The 23,885-nt window shown below is 35.5% G+C and overlaps 1 protein-coding gene across 4 annotated transcripts in view; it reads right to left on the bottom strand.

The window, feature by feature from the left end:
- The window catches only part of THSD7A (thrombospondin type 1 domain containing 7A), a 435,849-nt gene that overhangs the window by 79,257 nt on the left and 332,707 nt on the right, over positions 1-23,885 (bottom strand). For all 4 annotated transcript variants that reach the window (XR_012132273.1, XM_037019842.2, XM_073238769.1 and 1 more), the window contains one exon: positions 12,546-12,740. Coding sequence is in view for 3 of the 4 variants with exons in the window: in XM_037019842.2 (XP_036875737.2) it covers positions 12,546-12,740 (195 nt within the window). In the remaining variant the exon portion in view is untranslated. The remainder of the gene's footprint in view (positions 1-12,545; positions 12,741-23,885) is intronic.

Below are 23,885 nucleotides of genomic sequence, written 5' to 3'. Positions count from 1 at the left end.
GAGAAAACACAGTGTTTTCCAATATGTTTGTCCCAAAATGAAAGTCTTAATTATAGGTTTTAAAGTCCTGCTTACTTTAATATATTAGGCTTTAGGGTGATTATAAACAGGGATTTTAAAGTCAATTGATACTTTCTGGTCTTCCACAGCATTCCTGGAAAAGCCATTTAGTAATGATGACACTATATTTCTTCAAATATAAGATGTCATTGACTGTGAGAATTATTTTATGTGTCCCAAGAAAGAGAAATGGTTTCAAATTAACTGTGATACAATGTTTTCTTGTCAATTGTAATTTTATCAAATGCTTACTGAAATAGATTTGCATGGCTTATTTATATAGTTTTAAAAAATGTATCACTCTTTTGCTTTAAAGGGGAAGGTATTCCTAAAACTAATCTTTACATTCAGAATCCAAATCTTTCAAGTCATTTAACAGGTTCTCTTACATAGAATCATTTCTGTGGCATCAGAAGTGTTAGTGATGTAGGATTTCTTAGAAAGAGTGTTTCTCTGTTGTCTCCAGGGTTTTCTTCCAGGATACTGGTGCCTATCTCTAAGTTTTAATGCTGTTGTATTCTTAATTGCACCAGAAGATGCCAATGAAAGAATTAAGCAAGCAACTGAGGAAGGATTTATTTTCCTTCCTCAGCTGGTCCTTAGCTGTTTTTGGCAGAAATACTATGAGATTACTATTGCCACTAGGAATAACACAATTCACATGTATGACACACAATGACAACTGTGTTACACATGGTTCTTGGCCACAGTGGATTTCAAATACATCCGTTATAGGGTGCAATGATTATTACGGAGATTATAAAGGTGCCTTTTAATCAATACATTATAGCATGGAGTTGTCATTACCGAACCCTTTTCCAGGGGCTAGCCCCATTTTTTATAAGTACTTTGTAAGCAGAACCTCATTTTATATTCACACCTGCCTTACAAGTTAAAAATAATAGGATGGATGAGCCCATATAGCTTAAATGGCGTGGCCACAGTAACATCTAGGAATTTATGGAGCTTTATATAGCAATGCTATTTATAATGTCAATTATGAAAATAAAAATATTTAGATTGTTAAAAGAAGAGTATTGGAGGAATTTGTTGCTTACTTTATTGACAATTGGATCTATTTAAATATATGTAGCATCTGGATTTTATCTTTGGAACAGAATACAACTGGTTGCTAATGTGGACCGGTGGGTGTTCATCACAGATATTTGTGATAATAAATGGAGGAAATGTTGACTATAATAAGAGGTGGGTTTCAGATATTAGGAAATCAAGTCCCAAAATGCCAAAAAAAAGAAAAAGTACTTCACTAGCTAGTGTTCCTAACATGAAAGATGGCCCCAGAAGTTTGAGATCTGGGTAAAAGTCATAAACAAATCATAGCCTAAGCTGAACTTCAGGTACTACTTCGCTTATGCTTAAGGACATCCCTCTGTTAGGCAAATAAATCAGTAGGCAGTTTATGTGAGAATTCAGCTGCTGTTTATAATCATTTATGCAATGTTGAACAAGGGAGAACATCAGAATAACCTGTATTAAACAGCATTTCGTTAGTATCCCTGCTTCCTGAAGGTGCGTACATCTGTCACCGTTCACTTCCCTCCTTTGACACCCAGCTCAGGGACCTTGGCAGTCTCTGCAAAGAGGTTCAGGATTTGAATCGGAATGAATCCCCAAACATACTAATTGGATTGGGGAGAAGTAAATGAGCACTCTTACTACCCACTCCCTGAGGCTCTAGATTTAGCCAATCCTATCTCAAAAACATGCTAATTATAGACATTTTATACACACATTTTCTGTAACCATTTTTAACCAGACCTTTATTTTTAATAGTAAAATGGTTGATCATCTACAAAGAAGAGTGTTTCTTGCCAGACTCTGTTTTCATTGTGCATATATATATGCTGTTTAAACTGTGATTTTAAAACTCTTGAATTGCCTTTGATGTTGGAATTGACTGTTTGGCTTTGGAAAAAACGATAAGGAAAACACTTCTACCACATCAGCATAATGTGTTCAGGAACTGCAAGGTAGTTGTTAAGTTTACAGACATAAAGGCTATTTATTTTCTTGCCCCAATTCACATAAAGCCACATCAGCAGTTTTAATCTCATGTCAGGATATTTGCACACAGATAAGCCCAATGTGGTCTTAATTATAACAACGATACGGCAATTTTGAAAGCATGATTTGGAGTAATCAGTCATTGCAGCATCGTCTTACTGTTTTGGGAATAATTTTATGGTAGAAAAATTGATAGATATAATAGTGAATTTATTTATTATTTATGGGAAGATCTAATTTCAGACATCTGGGAATATTTCCATAGGACTGGGTAAATTATAAAATGTCATCCATGACAAAATTAGTGATTAGGTTATTTAAAAAAACCCTCTTATACATAAAAATATATGCTTCATACTAATGTGACTATTGAGGTTTTCCATCATTTCATCAAAGGAAGATTATAATACTTTGATGAAATTCTGCTGTATAAATAAACTTTCATATTCATATAAGAATACCAACTATTACGTGGACCTTTTCTCTCAGAAATGAAAATGAGACTTTTCCTCCCCACAAGTTCATAAAAGCTTTGTTAGGATACATTTGGACGGAGCCATGGGGTTTCTGGTTCTGGCATTGAAGTATTTACAATTTAGAAGATAGATTGAAAAAAAAAGAACTTTTCAAAGCATAAATTGGATACATGTGTATTGAATGCTATTAATATACAATGTTTATGTCCAGTGATTCAAGAGATACATAGAGGGGTTAGAAATAGTTTCTGCTACTTGTAAGGATCTTATAATGCAGTGGAGAAAAGCAGTAGGGGAGATAAGATAAGTAAACAAATGAGTATAATTCTAGGAAGAATATAATAATATTAAAAAAGGCATTTAGTATAACTGGGATTCAAAAGTAAAGGATTCCATATGTTTGAGTGAACTGAAAAATGCCTCAGGTAGGAGGCATTGAGATGAGTTTTGAAGGAGAGGATTTTGACAAGTGGATTTCCAGGAAGGGAGAGAAGGGAGAAGAATCTTATTTAAGCAGAAGAAAAAATAAAGCAAAGGCATGCAGGCAGGTATGACCCTGGGAATTAGCAATATTGATGCCATCAGTTGGAGTGCAGAGTTCACAGAGGGAAGTAACTGGCAACAGGATAAGGAAGGGGACTGGGCTCATGTTTGGAAGAGGCTGTTAGTGTTCCGTGAATTACAGTTTTAGGATGTTTGTAACTTTGCCTGCTATTGCAGTCCAAATCCCTTTGACAGCAGACCACTGCTGGGTGAAAAGCACATTGGCAATGGCATGACCTCTGGGAACTGAACTGGAACAGCATTAGCCCCAGAGAAGCTCCAGAGATACTGCTGCAGTACCCTCACCCCAATTTTCCTTACAGGAAGAGATAGAAGATTTCCCACTGTAGAGTCTGCATGAATTCTGCGTGGTGGTCATGTAGGGACAGACTGAGGCAGAACTCCTTTTTCAAAGACAGTAGTGGGAGGATGCGGAAATGATAGCATTCTCTTAGAAGTCAATGTTATATACACACATACAGTGGATCTTGAGTTTTTCAAAGTCCTCTAGGAAATGTAAGTGCTCCCTGGCTCTTAGGATTAAAACTATTCAGTTGTGCAAAACTGAACAAAGTTAAAATAGAAATATAATTCTCCTTAGTGTTTTGTACTATACAATATCATTTTTGAAGACTACTAATTGAGAATAATTGGCATAATTCTATTCCAATTTGCACCTGTTCCCTGTAGGGATAAAGCTGGTATAAAAGGCATACTAAAACTTGGCTGATGAACTTACATCAGGTCATTTTGAACTTTGCAAAAATATTCTCTCATTTCTTGCTCTGTAAGGATAATTAACTATACAATGAGAATTAACATAAGTTCCTATTATACTCAGTTGAAAACATTTTGAAAACTGTATTTCCTTTTTAAAAAAATTTGTTAAAGATCTGCAACACAGGTTTAAAAAATTGAGAAGGCTATAAATCTAATGTAATTTTTAACTTTTATTCAAACTCAACCTAGTAGTATTTATATGAAAACTATGCTAGACTTAAAGATTACTTCCTTTTAGAACCTCTCAACATCATTTTAAAGTAGCTTTTGGGACACATCCTACAGTTTACTGAATACAAAGAAGATTTTTACCACAAGGTATCATACAATGTTAAAAAAACAAATGAAAAATTCTATTTAACCAGAAATCAAGGTTCAGGAAGACAGACAGACAGACAGGCACACACACACACACACACACACACACACACACACACACACACACACACACACAATTTTATTTTTTAAATTTTAAAGAAAAACTTTTATTTTCTCCAATATATTAAATATCTATCTATAATTTCTACCATTTATGATTTCTTTCCAAATAAGAACATTTCAAGAAGAACCATTTTTTTAAATCGGAAGTTTGTACCTTTTTCCCCCCTCACCTATTTTGCCCACCCTCCCACTTCCCTCCCATATACCAACATCAGTCTGTTCTCTGTGTTTATAGGTCTGTTTATGTTTTGCTTGTTAGTTTTTTAGATTTCACATATAAATGAAATAATATGGTATTCGTTGTCCTCTGACATATTTCACTTAGCCTAATACTCTCTAAGTCTATCCATGTTGTTGCAAATGGCAAGGTTTCATCCTATTTTATGGCTAGTAATATTCCATTGTATATTTGCAACATCTTCTTTACCCATTTATCTAATGATAAACACAGGTTTTTTGCATATCTTGGCTGTTGTAAATAATGCTGCAATAAACACAGGAGAGCATATGTCTTTTCAAATTAGTGATTTTGTTTTGAATAAATACCCAGAAGTAGAATTGCTGGGTCATATAGTATTTCTATTTTTAGTTTTTTGAGAACCCTCCATACTGCTTTCCATAGTGGTTGTACCAATTTATATTCCTACCAACAGTGTAGGAGTGTTCCCTTTACTCCACATCCTTGCCAACACTTGTTATTTCTTGTTCTTTTGATAACCATTCTAACAGGGGAAAAGTGAAATCTCGTGGTTTTTATTCACATTTCCCTAATGATGAATGAGGTTGAGCATCTTTCCACATCTATTAGCCATCTGTATGTCTTCTTTAGAAAAACATGTATTCAGTTCCTCTGCCCATTTTTAAATCAGATTAACTGATTTTTTGGTGTTGAGTTGTATGAGTTCTTTATATGTAATTTTGGATGTTAGCCCATTATTGGATACTATTTGGAAATGTCTTTTCCCATCCAGTAGGTTGCTTTTTTGTTTTGTTGACCTTTTTTCGCTGTGCTAAAGCTTTTTAGTTTGATGTAGTCTCATTTGTTTATTTTTGCTTTTGTTGTCCTTGCCTGAGTAGATATATCCAGAAAAAAAATTACTAATGCCAATGTTCAAGAGTTTACTATATTTTATCCTAGGAGTTATATAGTTCAGGTCTTACATTTAGGTCTTTAATCCATTTCAAGCTTATTCTTGTGTATGTTATAAGACTCAATAACAATATTTTTATGGCAATTTGGTGTACTGCTGAGAATAGGTACATAATGTTATTCAAGGTTGTATGAAAAGCAATTCTATTGAAGTTGTTTTTATTCTATAATTTTTTAATCTTTTAATTTGACCCAACCTCAAAATTATGGGAAGATTAAAAGTTCATTATAATTTTTTTCCAAACCATTTGGAATAACTTGTTGAAATGATGCCCCATTCCCCTAAATGTATTAGTGTGCATTGCCTGCAATTAAGGATATTTCCATACACATAAGTACATTCAATATTCAGGATGAGGACATCAGGAAATTAACCATTATACATTATTATTACCATCTAATCCTCAAACCCATTCAAATTTGCCAATTATCTCCAAATGTCCTTTGTATAGCAAAAGGATTTAGTTAAGAATCAAGTGTTGCTTTTAGATGTCATTATGTCTTGTTAGTCTCCTTCAATCTGGAATAGTTTCTCAGTTTTTCCTTAATTTTCATCATTTTGACACTTTTGAATATTAAATGTCAGTTACTTTGTACATCTTTTAATTGGGGCTTGTCAGACATTTTCCTCATGATTAGATTCTAAAATATGCATCTTTAATGGGGATATCATGGAAGTGATGTAATGTTCTAAAGCATCACACCAGAAACACATGATTTTTATTTGCTTCATTACCAAGATGTAAACTTTGCTTACTGGATCAATGTCTGCTGGACTTCTCCATTAGGGAGACACCCGAGACTGTAAATATAATGTTCTTTATCAGATGTTTAATTAATACATTTATGTATTTATATCAAGTATGGATTCATGTTTTCCTGTTTTGTCTAAAGAGTTATAATCGGTAATTATTATGGCACTCAGGTGGACAGTGAGAAACCTTTCAAGCATCTTGACCTTTTGACATGTTCTTCTCTTAATTCTTTTCTGGCACAAGATCCTCCAGGCACATCTTGTACTTCTCTTCTAGGTCCAAAATCAGCCATTTCTCCAAGAAGCTCTGGTTCCGTTCTTTGGAGAATGCTATTAGAAACCAAGATCCGAGCACTGTATGCACTTATTGTTACTGGGGTCCTGTTGCTCTCAGGGCCCTTCAATGGATGGAACTTATATATGTATATGTGTACATACATAAATATATGTATAGAATATGAATATGTATATATCATACTTACAGTTTTGTTTCTATACTGATCTTTACAAATTGAACACAATGAATTCACACCAAGAATTTATTTAGTTTTTATTGAAGTATCATTGATATCCATCTTATAGTGGTTTCAAGTATACAACACAGTGATTTAACAGTTACCTATATTATTAAATCCTCACTCCTACTAGTGTAGTTACTATCTGTCAACATAGGAAGATGTTGGAGAATCACTGGCTATATTCTCCATGCTATTCTACTATTCCCATGACCAACTTATATTATGACTATATTACGATTGAGAATTGCTGTGTCCTTTTATCTCCCTCATGCTCCCCACCCACTCACCCTTCTCCCATGGTAATCACCAGTCACTTCTAAGTGTCTCTGAGTCTACTTCTGTTTTGTTCATTCTGTTTGCTTTATATTTATGTTGCACAAGTAAGTGAAATCATATGGTATTTATCTTTCTCCAACCTGGCTTATTTCACTGAGCAAAATACCCTCTGGATACATCCATGCTGTTGCAAATGGCAGGGTTTCTTTTTTTATGGGTGAAGAATATTCCATTGTGTTTATGTACCGTATCTTCCTTATCCATTCATCTCTTGATAGACATTTAGGTTGCTTCTGTATCTTGGCTATTGTAAATAATGAGGTGATAAACATAGAAGTGCACATACCTTCTTGAATCAGAGATTTTTGTTTTCTTCAGGTAAATTACTAGAATTGGAATTACCGGGTTGAATTGGATTTCTATTTTTAGTTTCTGAGGAACCTCCATACAGCTTTCCACAGTGGCTGCACCAATTTACATTCCCACTGACAATGTAGGAGGGTTCCCTTTTCTCCACATCCTCACCAACACTTGTTATATCTTGTTTTTTGGATAGTGGCCATCCTAACTGGTGTGAGGTGATATCTCACTGTGATTTTGATTTGCATTTCCCTGACGATTAGTAATGTGGAGCATCTTTTCATGTGACTGCTGGCCATTTGTATTTTTTCTTTGGAGAAGTGTCTGTTCAGGTTCTCTGCCCATTTTTTAATAGGATTATTTGTTTTTTTGGATGTTGAGGCATATGAGTTCTTTACATATTTTGGATGTTAACCCCTTATCAGAAGAATCGTTTATGAATATATTTTCCCATACTGTAGGTTGCCTTTTTGCTCTGCTGATGGTGTCTTTTGCTGTACAGAAACTTTTTAGTTTGATGTAGTCCCACTTGTTCAATTTTGATTTTGCTTCCCTTGACCAAGGAGATGTGTCTAGGAAAAAAATTACTCATATTTTTGTTCATGAGATTTTTGCCTATGTTTTCTTCTCAGAGTTTTATGGTTTCATGACTTATATTCAGTCTTTGACCCATTTCAAATTTACTTTTGTGTATGGGCATTAGACAGTAATCGAGTTTCATTCTCTTATATGTAGCTGTCCAGTTTTGCCAACACCAGTTGTTGAAGGACTTTCTTTTCTGTTATATATTCATGGCTCCTTTATCATACATTAATTGAATATATAAGCATGGGTTTATATCTGGGCTCTCTATTCTCTTTCATTGATCTATGGGTCTGTTCTGTGCCAGTTCCACAGCATTTTGATTCCTGTAGCTTTACAGAATAGCCTGAAGTCAGGTAGTGTTAATCTCCCCAGCTTTGTTCTTCTTTATCAGGATTTCTTTGGTATTTGGGGTCTTTTGTTGTTTCATATGAATTTTAGAACTACTTGTTCTAGTTCATTGAAAAAAACTGTTGGTATTTTGATAGGGATTGCATTGAATTTGTAAAGTCTTGGACCAGATGCCCATTTTGACAGTATTATTTCTTCCTATCCATGAGCATGAGATAGATTTCCACTTATTGGTGTCTTCTTTATTTCTCCCATGAGTATCTTACAGTTTTCATAGTAAAAGTCTTTCACCTCCTTGGTTAGGTTTATTCCTAGATATTTTATTCATTTTGATCTAACTGTAAATGGGGTTGTTTTCCTGGATTATCTTTCTGATAGTTCATTGTTAGTATATAGAAAGCAACAGATTTCTGTGTATTAATTTTATATCCTGCAACTTTGCTGAATCCAGTTATTACTTCTAATAGTTTTTGTTGGAGTATTTAGTCTTTAGAGTTTTCTATGTTTAATATCATGTCATCTGCAAATAGTGACAGTTTAATTTCTTCTTTACCAATTTGGATGAATTTTATTCCTTTGTGTTGTCTGATTGCCATGGCGAGAACCTCCAGTATCATGTTGAATAAAAGCAGAGAGAGTGTGCATCCTTGTCTTGTTCCCTATCTTAGAGGAAAAGCTTTCAGCTTTTCACCATGAAGTATGATGTTAGCTGTGGGTCTGTCATATATGGGCTTTATTATGTTGAGGTATATACCCTCTATTCCCATTTTGTTGAGAGTTTTTAATATGAATGGATGTTGAATTTTGTCAAGTGCTTTTTCAGCATTATTGGGATGATCATGTGGTTTTTATTCTTCTTTTTATTACAGTATATTATATTGACAGATTTATGAATATTATACTGTCCTTGCATCCCTGGAATAAATCCCACTTGGTCGTGATGGATGATCCCTTTGTCAGACAGATAATTTCTGATTTCTATAGAATACAACAGGGTTTGTTCTACTTTTCTTTCCTAACATATATGTAATACCCTTCTTCAGCAGTAAGAAACCTGACTCTTACTATTTTTAATACTTATTTCCTGTACTTATTTAATACTTAATACTATGCTTTACATTTAATAGTTAATTAACGTAATTATTTGGTCAAGCCTCCCCCACCCCCCACCGACAACTTCATTTCTGTACTCACAGGCCATCGTCACCACACTGCCTATGTCTGACACCCTGCATCAGGTCGCTCTGTATTATAGACACTCTCACCAGCCCTGCCTCAACATTGCATTCTGGGATGGGTGTCTCACAACAGTGGAGATGCGTGGTTTATCTCCTGAATTAGGGGCATATGGAATAGTCCTTTACATATATCTATGGATATATAGATATGGATATAGATATAGATACAAATGCACACATAGACACAGACCTAGAAATAGATAGAGATGTAGATGCATGCATGCACACAGACACAGTACGAAGATGGACTAAAGCAGGGTAAGGTGGCAGCCAGCACTTCTCTCCAGCAATGGTAGGATTATATTCCCCCTGTCCTGAGTGAAGTTAGCTTCAGCCTTAAGTTATGACTTGCTGTGATGATGAAATGTCAGTGGAAATAATATATATAACTTTTGGATGTAAGAACTTAATGCTAGCACTTTTAAATTAGCAGATACCTTCCCCCACCTTTGCACCCCAAAAACAAAACTCTTCTTCCACTGGCCTGGGATTATGAAATAGGTCTTCATATGGAGGTACAATACTGGAAATATTTCATGGAGGACAGAATGCCTTGGAGAATTACCCAACACTATAGCAAAATTCCCATAGGGAAGAAATGACTGTCCTTGTAAGTTACTGAATTTCTGTGCTGTCTTTTACTGCAGCACAACTTAGTCAGTCTTTATTAATATGAGATGTTTTTAATCCGGTAAAATGTTTAGTGGTGAAGTTCTGACTGAAATAAATAGAAGTGTAGGTTGCAGCATATATTTTGTAAATCCAGATAAGTACTTTGCACATGGATTTGTTTGTAAGGTATTTCATCAGAAAATCACACAATTTCATGTAAATTAAATACATAATCTTACTAATGTGACCTTTTCCCTTAAGGTTATCGTAGTTATTTTCTGGTCTATAGAAAATTAAAGACATTCATGATAAATAAAGAACACTACAATAGAAAGACATAGTTTTATGTAGATTTATGAAGGGTTATCTAATTTGGCTGGGAAACAATTTAAAACTTCCTGCAAATATAGCTCCTACAATCATATTAAAAACAGCTCAGGATTATGAAAGACTTGTTTTCAGGAAAAGAAAATATATTTCAATATCCCACAAATAATAAGTATCAAATAAAGAGTTTTTGAAGGATAGGTTCTTTATTCAGTATTTCATGTTATTAAACCAATTTCTGTTACTGTTGTTAACAGAGATGAATAGTGGCAGATTCCAATTTGCAGATTCCTCTGTGGTTTCCATTTAAACTTATATTTTGAATTCATGCCTTTATGATTTACTATATAAACATCTATAATTTCCCAGCATGGCTTGCTTATGATGTAGTTACTAGACTTAATTAAAAATTATTGAAGTCTCACCCTTTCAAACTAAGTGGATGATACATATCAAAGAGCAATCATAAATTTCTGCCTTTAAAGCATTTCATGACCTTTCAGTGTGAAGCATCATGTCTACAAAAATAATGATCTGGAGAGTTCTGCAAGCATCGCAAAATCTCTGCCATGTGACTCAAGGGGCTAAAAGTCACTCATTACTAGTCACATACAAAGCAAGTGTCTGTAGAGCATAATGGATTTATAGGAAGCAGGGTGACCACAGATCTAATTTTAATGAAGTCCAAGACATAATCTGCGTTGACAGAGTTTGAAGTCTGAACATAATCTATACAAGGTTAGAGTTATTGTTTGACAACATAAGGGATATAATTTTCTCTCTAAAAGGTTTTATTTTTCTATTACATTCTACAGATATACCTCTCATAGCAAACAGTTAACTATATTAAGGTTTATATATATATGTATATAGAAGTTAATTACATTAAGGAAAAAGTTTTTGGACAGTTAAAAAAAATCCTAAATTTTCCCATAGGTTGACTGTTTTAATATGTTAATTTTTTCTTTCATGTTTAAAGGCCAAGGTAGTTGTATTTTTGCAAAGATATTATATACACAGACAGCAAGTTGTGACCAAATAAAAATACTATCAGGTTTCTATCACTGAAATGCTTCATAAACAGAAAAATAAAATAGGCAACCTGAAAACTACTCCAAAATTGATTATTTGGGGGGTACACACAGAGAAGCACATGCTTACTACAAATAGAAATTATTATTTATCAGTGTTAAATGTGAATGAGAAGAGTCATTCAGCTTGATAATATTTAAGTAACATACACCTGTATTCTTGAGAGAGAATATGCCTTAATGTGACTGAACTCGATTTACTTCTGTTTTCCTTACTCCTGCATTATTTTCCAGAATGACAAGATTAAGTTTGGCTTTATATCACTCAGTCACAGAGAGGCCAAATTAGCATTTGTATAAAACCCTGAGGGACAATTACCAAGAACCTTGTATTTCTCAATAATAAAGCTTGCACGTGTGAAGTATGAATATATGATGAAGCATCTTTATTCACTGGATAAGGGGAAGTGATTTAGAAGCAATGTATTTTAAAAGGAACACAATCTATGTATGAAATTTTGCATTCAACGTACATTCAGAAACCTGAATGGTTGAGAATCCATGTAGTTTTCAATCAAGCAATAGCCATGTTGGTGTTTATTTTAAACAAACTTTATCATTGAACATTTATGCCTATTTTTGAGAAGCTAGAATGTGATTTTAAAGGAAAAACTGATTATTGAACTAGAGAAAAAAACAATGAGACCTGGCATCTAGAATTTGGGGAGCCATTTTCAGACTTTCTCACAGTTAATCATTTGAACAGGAAATAACTTGAACTATTAGAAAGGAGGAAAGTGAGTTCACTTTTAAGTCTCTTTTCTTTTACTAAAGATCTACTTTCAAGATTAATTTTGCAGGACAGAAGCAAGCTGCCCAACATGCCAACAGATACTACATCTTGGATTGCTGAATTTCTGGAAGGTGATTTTTATAGAACATCATCTTATCCAGGAAAGACAAAGAAATACATGACAACTTCTGAGAGGAACCTAAGTCCCTTGGAAGTTGGTGACCTTACCTTCTTCACCAGCGTAAGCCAGAATGGACCGAGCTCGGATCTGTTTCCCTTCTGTAGTTTTCCCTGAGCAGGTGTGTGAGCAGGAGGACCACACTGACCACGTGCTGAGCACACAGTCCTTTGGGCATGGGGCACAACAGGCAACCGGGATAGGAAGGATGGCATCTCTGCATAGCTGTCTGTCAACTTCTTCTCCTGGGAAAGACATCATCACCAAAATCTATCATTTTTTAAATAAATGCAAAATGAGAAATTGAAACCAGATGGGCACCAAGATAAATTAGGTTATTTCCCTTTTGTTCTTAGTTAAAAACAAAGCTCAGGAGTAAATATGTATCCCTAAATGAGGCTGATTTTTATTATCAGAAGTATAAGTGTATGTATCAAGCTCATTGCTGAAAATATTTTCATGCTACTGACACTTGCCCAGTAAGTAATTTTCATCTATAATATTAAGCGTGCATTAAGATGCATCAATGAAATATGTTCTCTGCTTGATTTTGTTATTGGAGATGAGCCATCCCTTACAAATAATGAGTCTATCTGTAGTATGTACCATATGTGTTCACAAACCAACTCATAGGCATCTCTATTTGCAAATCCTCTTGGGTATCCCAGATAATTTATTTTTCTATGATTGGCAGCCTTTTTCTTTCATTAAAATATTAGTTTGTTAGTTGGAAATTGCCAGGAAATGTAAATGATAGGACAGCATTTTGAGACCACTACTTAAGGCAGTCCCATTGGGAGAGGGGGAGAAAAATGACAGGGTAAGCAAATGGCAAAAGTAAGATGCTGTCATTCTCACACTTACAACTCTTCAGCTGTTTCCTACTGTTACAATACGTCAAATGACCTGGCTCTTGTTTCCCTTTCTAGCTTTGTCACATTCCACTCCCCCCTTGCTTTCAAAGCTCTAGAGATTGACACTCATTCCATGTTTGTTGAATGAAAGAAATGAAATAGAGAGCAGACCAAGGAGAAAGAAAATAGTGTTGCTATTGATAATGCCAAAGATATCCAAAAGAATTACAAATAAATTACCATACTAGAGTATGAAAAAATATCTGAACTCCGTGGCTTAGCTGGTTAAGGTATGGTGTGAGGGCCAATGGCACAGAGTAAAACAATATGCAAACAAGCAAATGTCAATCTGTTATTCTGCCACAAAATAGATATAATAATTCTGGATGAATCTATCAGAAATGTATGCATTCAGGTGAGAAAGGGTGACTAACCATGCGATTAGTCTTTGTTATTAAACAAACGATTCAAAACTAGTTTTCACCGATGGACAGTTAGGAGCATTATTTAATGTACGGTCCTTTATTCATATACTTGATGAAGAAGACAGAAAATCAGAATTCAATTGGAAATGATGGAACACTTTAATTGTTACTAGGTTACAGGGATTTAAATCATTAGACAAAATCAGAAGTCAATTGGAATACACTTACATATTAACAGCCTCTAGTTTGCAAGGCTTTAAATTATTGGACTTGTTCACTCCTAAGTAAGACTCACTAAAATGATAATTGAGGCATCATTATATGATTCATTCTTTAGTTACTCTGATCCATAGGATCTCTTTTAATTGTGCTTTTATTTCTCTTTTAACATGGCTTATATCCGAATAAAACAGTGAGATCAATTATAGATAATATATGTACTATAGGTAGAATACAAAAATCATTTTAAGATATTTAGTATCTTAAAATTTACATAATAATGATGACACTTGCTCCTACTAGACTTTTTACTTAGAGCAAGAGAAGGCTTACATATATCTTATTTTGTTCATTGCCATCTCTTATTGTTCCCTCTATTTTCTTTACCTTTTGTTTCTAATAGTCAATGAAATGTTGGGTAAGTTTGGGGTTACAGCTTACAGTCTACCAGGGTTTTATAATTTTATGTCTTCTCTAATAGTTTTTAATCATTTCTACTCAGAAAATTTTAATTCATTCTGCAGCAATTGAGGGCTCTTAGATTAATTTGCACTGAATTAACAATGCATTTCTGTTTCTTGTGGTGTAAAACTAAGGGATATACAATTTTAACTTTTCTTGCTTTTTAAGTTATTATTACTTTTTCTTAATTTTTCAACCGGTGTCCTCTGCCTTAGGTTAGCTCTTATTCACTCATCTTCTGCTTAGCCAGATGTTTTCCTGTAGGCACATTCCTTCTAGAGTAGAACAGTTTAGCCTCCTAACCTCATAACTCATCTTAGATCCAACTTCAGTCCTTACTTGAACTTGAGTAATCCATTTCCTTGGATTTCAGTCCTTACTGCAACTGCCCCCAACTTTGCCAGGTGTGACCTTGGCACTCTTTGACCCTCTGATTGCTCCTGATTTGTCCACCATTGTCTTGCATCCAAATAATGCCTTTTGCTATAGTCACAATGGCTTTTTCCCCTTTTCTCCTACAGATTGATCTCCTGCTCTCAAGGCCTGAGCATGTACGCTTCACTTTCTATGAAAAGTTCAAATCTTCACACATCAGGCTGCTTCTCAACATTTATGTTTTGGCTCAACTGTCTCCTTCCTGTTCATTGAGTTGTTCTTGCATTTTTTAAAAGAGTCCCATGGGATTCGCACATACATAAAACCTGAGAAGCATTGCTCTAAGATTTTTCTACCTTTGTTCTCTTGTTGCTTAAGCAGAATCAGACTGCCTCTTGAAAGGGAAGCTGTATAAAATGAATTAATCTGGACTTCAAATCTAACATTTGTTTCTCTGTGGGACTTCCTTCATACTACTTTTTATACAGAGTAAATTTGTATGAAAACAGCATTAATGAACAGTTACCCATCTTTATCAGGTGCTGTGCTATGACTATTGTATACATCATCTTAACTGTCACACCGACCTTTCTTTTTGAGTTATAATTGGCATATAAAATTATATTAGTTTCAAGCATACAACATAATTATTTGATATTTTTATGTATTATGAATGATCAACACACTAAGTCTAATTAACATCTGTCCCCATATATAGTTACAACATTTTGTTTTCTTATGATGAGGACTTTTAAGATCCACTCTCTCAGCAACTTTCAAATATACAGTATTGTATTGTTAAGTACAAAGAAAGACATGAATAGAGTGGAGAGAGAATAAAGCCAGTAAAGCCCACTAAAAGGGACTCAAAGAGTTAACTAGGTAAAACCAGACAGCCAGAAAGGACTCATAGAGTTGATTAATTAGTTGAAGTTTCAAAGGCCAGAAGTGACTTGGAATGTCCATATATTCCCCAGATGAAAGACAATTCCCCAAATAAAGAAAAGTATTAGAGCACAGCCCATGTCCTCATTGTACCAATTAGATCAAGCCTCCAGGGCCAAAAATTGTCAGTGAAAGACTTCTCTACCCTATGCCATAAAGTACAGCAGAAAAGTAAGACAAGAGCCATTGTAAAATCTACTTAGCATGCAGAAAAAGGCCAGCTTACTCTTTACCATTAAATAACCTTGTGACCAGGGCAGTAGACAGACCTCCGAAGTGTAAGTAAACCCATGTGGGTAAAGAATGCTGAGATCTGGACCAACACAGGCACCTAAATAACACTGTTCTTAAGACAGAACTTCAGAGTATGAATCACCTGTATACATTATGCCTTATTCTGACCCCTAAGCAAAAGGCCCTAAAAACCCCAAACCTTTAAGCATGCCTCCTTCTCACGCTGCCCACACTCCCTTTTCTTCAAGTGTGCACCTTTTTGCCTTAAATAAAGACTTCTTACTGTTCAACTTACTACGTTTTGTCTCTGCACTCTTTCAGTAGTAAATGTCTTTGTTTGCTATTTCATTCTATTCTCCAGACTTAAGCACGAGTCTTCACTCTCTCTATTCTCCTCCAGATAAGTAGAGAAAGGCTACTGAGAACTCTGATTTGGGCTTGCACGTTCCTGTTGCCCTACATGACCCAGACAGGGCTGCAGCTGTAACATCGTGCTCTTTAGTAGCCTGCCTGAAAATCTTTATTTGCCTTTGGGAAGTCCTCAGATCATAATCTCACTCCATCCAGTGGTAGAGAATTTAGTTCCCATGCTATGCAGATTCAAACAGAACACTAGATGAGAGGTGACTCTGTCTTTAGGATTGGCAAGGGATCTGCCCTATGCCGAGCAGGAGTTCAGTGAACTTCCCTTTCCTCCCTCTGTTCTTCCTTGCTCTCTGCTGCCTGCCTGCCGTCTGCTGCAAAGCAGCTGCCATTCCCTGCCATTCTCGCTTTAATGAATTCCTTTCTTTCCTTTCACTCTGACTTCCCTTCATCTCCAAACCGAATTTCTTTCCCAACAGTATTTTTAACAGTAGTTGTCATGCTGTATTGTATATTACGCACCCAGGACTTATTTTATAAATGAAAGTTTGCACCTTACAACACCTTTCTGACAGCAATATTCATTTTTTACTTTAAAGGAAATTGAAGATTAACAAGTTTAAGTTTACTGTCTCAAAAAGCAGAAGTTAACCTAAAGAAGAAGTTTTAATTGAATTCTAACCAATTCCCCAATCTACTTTTTAACTGCTATGATGGTAGGGAGAACTTGAGATGCCAAGGGAGTGAATACAGATGAGCCTTTGTCTTATAAAGAAGTCAAGAAACTGGCAATCTAAGTTGTTTCTTAAGGCACAGTGGCACATGGTAGCAACTACACACTACCTCATGTATAGAGTATATACTGTTGACATGTCCAGAGTTATACATTTTGGCTTAAACAAACAACACTGTATCTGTGAATATATGGAATCATTCAGATCTTTGCTTTCAATGGAAGCTCTAATCAATTCAGTTAATTGCTCACTAACTGGAACCCTTAGGAACTGTGCTCTTTTAAGCCAAACTTCCAGCTTTCTAGGCATTAAGTCATCTAGGAAACAGTAAGAATAAAAACGGCTATCACAGGTAACTCCATAACTTGTCACCTCCAGCCCGCTTTCTAAGACTGTGACTTCTATCTTATTTTTTATATAAAAAATGACCCTGAAAATAAGGTCTTACAAGAGCTGCAGAAAATATCCCTCCTCCTTATATGAAAACTTGGCTTTAATTGATAAACATTTTAATTAAATAAGAACTGTTTTGCCACACATTACTGCAGAGAATATATAGCAATAAATTAAATGTGTACATATCCAAATTATCAGGTGTATTTATATTCTCTTCATGTAGAGAAGTGGAAATTTTACTGTTAGCACTTGGAAATTCCATTTTTTTCCCCATATCTGCTGTCCTACTATTTGAACAACTTTAACTACTAATTGTCCCCATTATAGAACCATGTGAGACCTTGATGATCTGAGTGTGCATACCAATAATCTGGACTGACATGCCCAATCGTTATCACAGTGAAGGGTGTAGCTCAGCTCATGCAGGCACAGACCAAAGGAGCCTGTTTTTCTTTCTTTAGTCTTCCTGAGGACAATTTCTTAGCTAGATACTGAACATGCTGAGATAAACATTTAGACTGTTCCTCATGCTTACCTTTGTGTATTAAATATACTCTATTTTTTTTGCATGCATTTACAAACACAAAATCAAAGACTGCTTTGCATTTGTGTAGCTCCCATCCACCCCCACCATGAAGCTCTGGGCATCTTACCCAAACCTGCAAAAATGTCTGTTTTACATGCTAAATATAACACAAAATGAACTGAATAAAGAATTATCTACATATTACAACTTACTTTGAAGCCTCATCTGAAGCGTATCTCCTTTAAACTTGTTTGTCATATACTATATAAAAGGTTGAGAAATAAAATGCAAACACTCAGGTTTATTTAGGATCTCAAAACAATATTTAAATGTTTAAGTTGGTGTTTCCCTATCTAACCTCTTTCGTCACAATAAAATTTTAAGAATATGTACTTAATAATTTACCATTTTAGTCAACTTTAACATGTATTTTGACATCTTTAAAGTAACACTTAAATTTTCCCTTGTTTGGTCTATTTTTATACAACCAAACTCTCATGAACTCTTCCAAAATATCTTGCATGCTACTTTCCTATTATTAGGATAAGATATTGAACATCTATTTGAAGTAATTACACTGAGAATTCCATAGAAATAAAACAGAGAATTGATATCAGAGGATAGACATTTTTTTTCTTGGTAAAATTATGTATTGAAAGTTTATTGTATTAATTCATTGTACTGGAGCTTAGGCATAATATAAAAGATAAATCTTTTCATAAAGGTTTTTATAGGTTCAAATTTTTAGCTTAGGAGTTGAGTCAAGAACACAATGTTAATCCATTAAAAATATTATCAATGGTATTTTAATGGAAGGAATACAAGTATTTAGCATTATTCCCTAAATTTCCTTTGAATCACAGAAATGTGCAGATTGTTATGGTTGATTTTTATCATTCATAGTAACTGTACAATGCACATCTAGAAGGCATTGCAAAAATTGAAAACGTATCTATGTGATGGAATTGACAGGATGGTAAGCAGAAAGGAGAAATTAGAGAGAAACCAGACATAGAACCAAGATTTAAAGAAGCACATTTAGAAAGTCTCTAGAATTGAAAGAGATGGATTTAAGAAGGTGATGTGAGAGGTGAGATAGAGAAATCCTCCCCAAACCACATACAGTATAAAAACAGTTAATACAACTAGTCCTTAAAGAACAACAGGAAAGAAGGCTGCACCAGACTGCATACACCTGGAGAGCAGAGCAGACCTCACAAAACAGGGTAATGTACCAAAGACTTGAATGAGCAAGATTCAAGCCCTTCCCCCATCCCAGCTCATCAGTGGAAGAGAAACGGAGCAGGGAGGGGGTGGGAGCCTACGACTGCTGAACACCCAGCCCTGGAGATCTGCTTTGGAGCACAAACCTACACTGCATGGTGCTCTGGAGATTAGTGGGCTTGGAAAGCCAAGAAAGGTGGAATACTTGAAAGACTGAGATTCCAACCATTTGAGAGGACAGGGATCCACATCTGGCCACTCTGGGACAAAGGAAAGGCAGTTGGTCTGAGAGGTTTCCTGCAGCAAGAGGGCTGCTGAGGGGCTGGGGTTTGCACGGAGCTTGCTGTGTAAGAGAAGGGATAGGTGGACAAGCTTGTCTGGGTGCGCCCTGCCCAGCAGGTTGGGAACTTTCAGGAGCTTCAAGTGTTCCATCCCCCTAGCTGGCTACTCAGCTCTGAGGCCCCCCCCCCCGCATTGTGACATGCAGCCTGCTGCACCCTCCTCCTGGCAGGCTGGCTCCAACTTGCAAATGGGAAGTTACTACGTTGGCCTCAGGCCAGCCAGAGGAAAGCCCCACCTACAACAGCTACAGATGCAAAGCACCGAGGCTTAAACATGTATGCTCGGCCCACTGGGTCTGACACTGGAGACAGGCACCGCAGCCGGGAAGCAGAAAACAGCTCTTTCCTCCCCCCAGGCACGAGTGCTGCTCCACTGCCACCCCCAACCCCACTCCAGGGGCTGAGCAGCTCCAGAGAAATAGAGGGCACCACATAGAAATATGAAATAGCAAAGGAACCTGGTCCAGACCAAAATCTCACAAATCTCAAAAAAAGGGCCAAATGAAACTAAACTCACCAATCTGCCTGAAAGAGAGTTCAAAATAAAAATCATAAACATGCTCATGGAGGTACAGAAAAATAGTCAAGAACTCAAGAATAAATTTAGGATGGAGATTCAATTATTAAGTAATTCCATATCTGAAATGCAACATACAATGGAGGAATTTAAGAGGAAATTAGATGTAGTAGAAGAGGTGGTAAATGGTATAGAAACTAGAGAAGAGGAATACAAAGAAGCTGAGGCACAGAGAGAAAAAAAGAATCACTAAGAATGAAAGAATATTGAGAGAACTGTGTGACCAATCCAAACAGAACAATATATGCATTATAGGGGTACCAGAAGAAGAAGTGAGAGAAAAAGGGATAGAAAGTGTCATTGAGGAGGTGATTGCTAAAAACGTCCCAATCTGGAGAAAGAGATAGTCTTTCAGGCCATGGAGATCCATAGATCTCCCAATACAAGGGACCCAAGGAAGACAACATCAAGACATATAATAATTAAAATGGCAAAGATCAAGGCTAAAGACAGACTTTTAAAAGCAGCTAGAGAGAGAAAAAAGACCAATACAAAGGAAAACCCATCAGGCTATCATCAGATTTCTCAACAGAAACTTTACAGGCCAGAAGGGAGTGGCATGATATATTTAATGCAATGAAAGAGAAGGACCTTGGACCAAGAATACTCTACCCAGCAAGGTTAACATTTAACACTGAAGGAGGGATTAAACAATTTTCAGATAAGTAAAAGCTGAGAGGATTTACATCTCACAAACCACCTCTATAGTACATTCTGGAGAGACTGCTATAAATGGAAGTTTTCCTAAGGCTGAAGGTTTATTTCACCAGGAGAAATAAAACCACAACAAAGTAGAACAGTTAATTACTAAGCAAATACAAAATTAAATCAACTACACCCAAAGTCAATCAAGGGATATAGACAAAGAGTACAGAATATGATACATAATATATAAAGAATGGAGGAGGAAGAAAAAGGAGGGGGAAAAAAAAAGAACCTTTAGGTTGTGTTTGCAATAGCATACTAAGTTAGTTAAATCAGACTGTTAGATAGTAAAGGAATTACCTTTGAACCTTTGATAACCACGAACCTAAAGCCTGCAATGGCAATAACAATAAGCACATACTTATTGATAATAACCCTAAATGTAAGTGGTCTGAATGCACCAATCAAAAGACACAGACTCAGAATGGATAAAGAAACAAGACCTGTCTATATACTGCCTACAAGAGACTCACCTTAAGCCCAAAGACATACACAGACTAAAAGTAAAGGGATGGGAAAAGATATTTCATACAACTAATAGGGAGAAAAAAGCAGGAGTTGCAGTACTTGTTTCAGACAAAGTAGATTTTAAAACAAAGAAAGTAACAAGAGACAAAGAAGAACATTGCATAATGATAAACAGGTCAGTCCAACAAGAGGATACAACTATTATAAATATTTATGCCCCCAACACAGAATCACCTACATATGTGAAACAAATACTAACAGAATTGAAGGGGGAAACAGAATGCAATGTATTCATTTTAGGAGACTTCAACACACCACTCACTCCAAAGGACAGATCAAACAGACAGAAAATAAGGAAAGAGACAGAGGCACTGAACAATGTATTAGAACAGATGGACTTGACAGACATCTACAGAACACTCCATCCAAAAGCAACAGAATACACACTCTTTTCAAGTGCACAAGGAACATTTTCAAGAATAGATCATATACTAGGGCACAAACAGAGCCTTAGTAAATTAAAAAAGATTGAAATTGTACAAACCAGCTTGTAACAAAGGCATGAAATGAGAAATAATTTACACAAAGAAAATGAAAATGCCCACAAACATATGGAAGCTTAATAACATGTTCCTAAATAATCAATGGATCAATGGCCAAATAAAAACAGATATCAAGCAATATATAGAGACAAATGACAACAGTAATCCAATACCACAAAATCTGTGGAATACAGCAAAGGCCAAGCTAAGAGGGAAGTATATTACAATACAGGCCTACCTCAGGAAATAAGAACAATCCCAAATGAACACTCTAAATTCACAATAAACAAAACTAGGAAAAGAAGAACAAATGAGGCCCAAAGTAAGAAGGAGAGACTTAAAGATTAAAGCAGAAATAAATAAAATCAAGAAGAATAAAACAATAGAAAGACAATGAAAGCAAGAGCTGATTCTTTGAGAAAATAAAAAAATCTAGATAAACCCTTAGCCAGACTTAGCAAGAAAAAAAGAGAGTCTGTACACATAAACGAAATCAGAAATGAGAAAGGAAAAATCACTACAGTCAGCACAGAAATACAAAGAATTATGAGAGAATATGATGAAAAATTAAATGCTAACAAACTGAATAACCTAGAAGAAATGGACAACTTTCTAGAAAAATGCAACCTTCCAAGGCTGACCAAGGAAGAAACAGAAAATTTGAATAGATGAATTACCTGCAAGGGAATTGAATTGGTAATCAGAAAACTACTTAAAAACAAAATTCCTGGACCAGATGGTTTCACTGCTGAATTGTATCAAACATTTGGTGAAGACCTAATACCCATTCTCCTTAAAATTTTCCAAAAAGTAGAAGAGGAGGGAATATTCCCAGACTCATTCTATTAGGCCAGTGTCACTCTAATACCAAAAACAGGCAAAGACACTACAAAAAAAGAAAATTATAGACCAATATCCCTGATGAATATAGATGCAAAAATACTCAACAAAATATTAGCAAACTGAATTCAAAAATGCATAAAAATATCATCCATCATGATCAAGTAGGATTTATTCCAGGGAAGCAAGGATGGTACAACATTCAAAAATCTATCAGCATCATCCACCACATCAACAACAGAAGGACAAAAACCACATGATTATTCCCATAGATGCTGAAAAAGCATTCGACAAAATTCAACATCCATTCATGATAAAACCCTCAACAAAATGGGTATAGAAGGCAAATACCTCAATGTAATAAAGGCCATATATGGCAAACCCACAGCCAACATTATACTCAACAGTGAGAAGCTGAAATCTTTTCCTTTAAGATCAGGAACGAGATAGCGATGCCCACTCTCTGCACTTCTATTCAACATGGTACTGGAGGACCTAGCCACAGCAATCAGAAAACACAAAGAAATAAAAGGCATCCAGATTGGAAGGAAGAAGTTAAACTGTCCCTGTTTGCAGATGACATGATATTGTACATAAAAAACCCTAAAGAATCCACTCCAAACCTACTAGATCTAATATCTGCATTCAGCAAAGTTGCGGGTTACAAAATTAATACACAGAAATCTGTTGCATTTCTATACACTAATGATGAACTATCAGAAAGAGAAATCAGAAAAACAATTCCATTCACAATTGCATCAAAAAGAATAAAATACCTAGGAATAAAGCTAACTAAGGAAGTGAAAGCCCTATACTCTGAAAACTACAAGACACTCATGAGAGAAACTAAAGAAGATACCAATAAATGGAAACACATCCCGTGCTCATGGATAGGAGGAATTAATATTGTCAAAATGGCCTTCCTGCCTAAAGCAATCTATAGGTTCAATGCAATTCCTATCAGAACACCAAGAGCATTCTTCAATGAAGTAGAGCAAATAGTTCTAAAATTCATATGGAATCACAAAAGACCCTGCATAGCCAATGAAATCCTGAGAATGAAGAATGAAGTGGGGGGGACTGCACTCCCTGACTCAAGCTCTACTACAAAGCCACAGTAATCAAGACAATTTGGTACTAGCACAGGAACAGATCCTTAG

Source organism: Manis javanica, chromosome 6 (assembly GCF_040802235.1).
Source record: "Manis javanica isolate MJ-LG chromosome 6, MJ_LKY, whole genome shotgun sequence".
NCBI lineage: Eukaryota > Metazoa > Chordata > Mammalia > Pholidota > Manidae > Manis > Manis javanica.
This window is presented reverse-complemented; position numbering and strand designations above follow the sequence as displayed.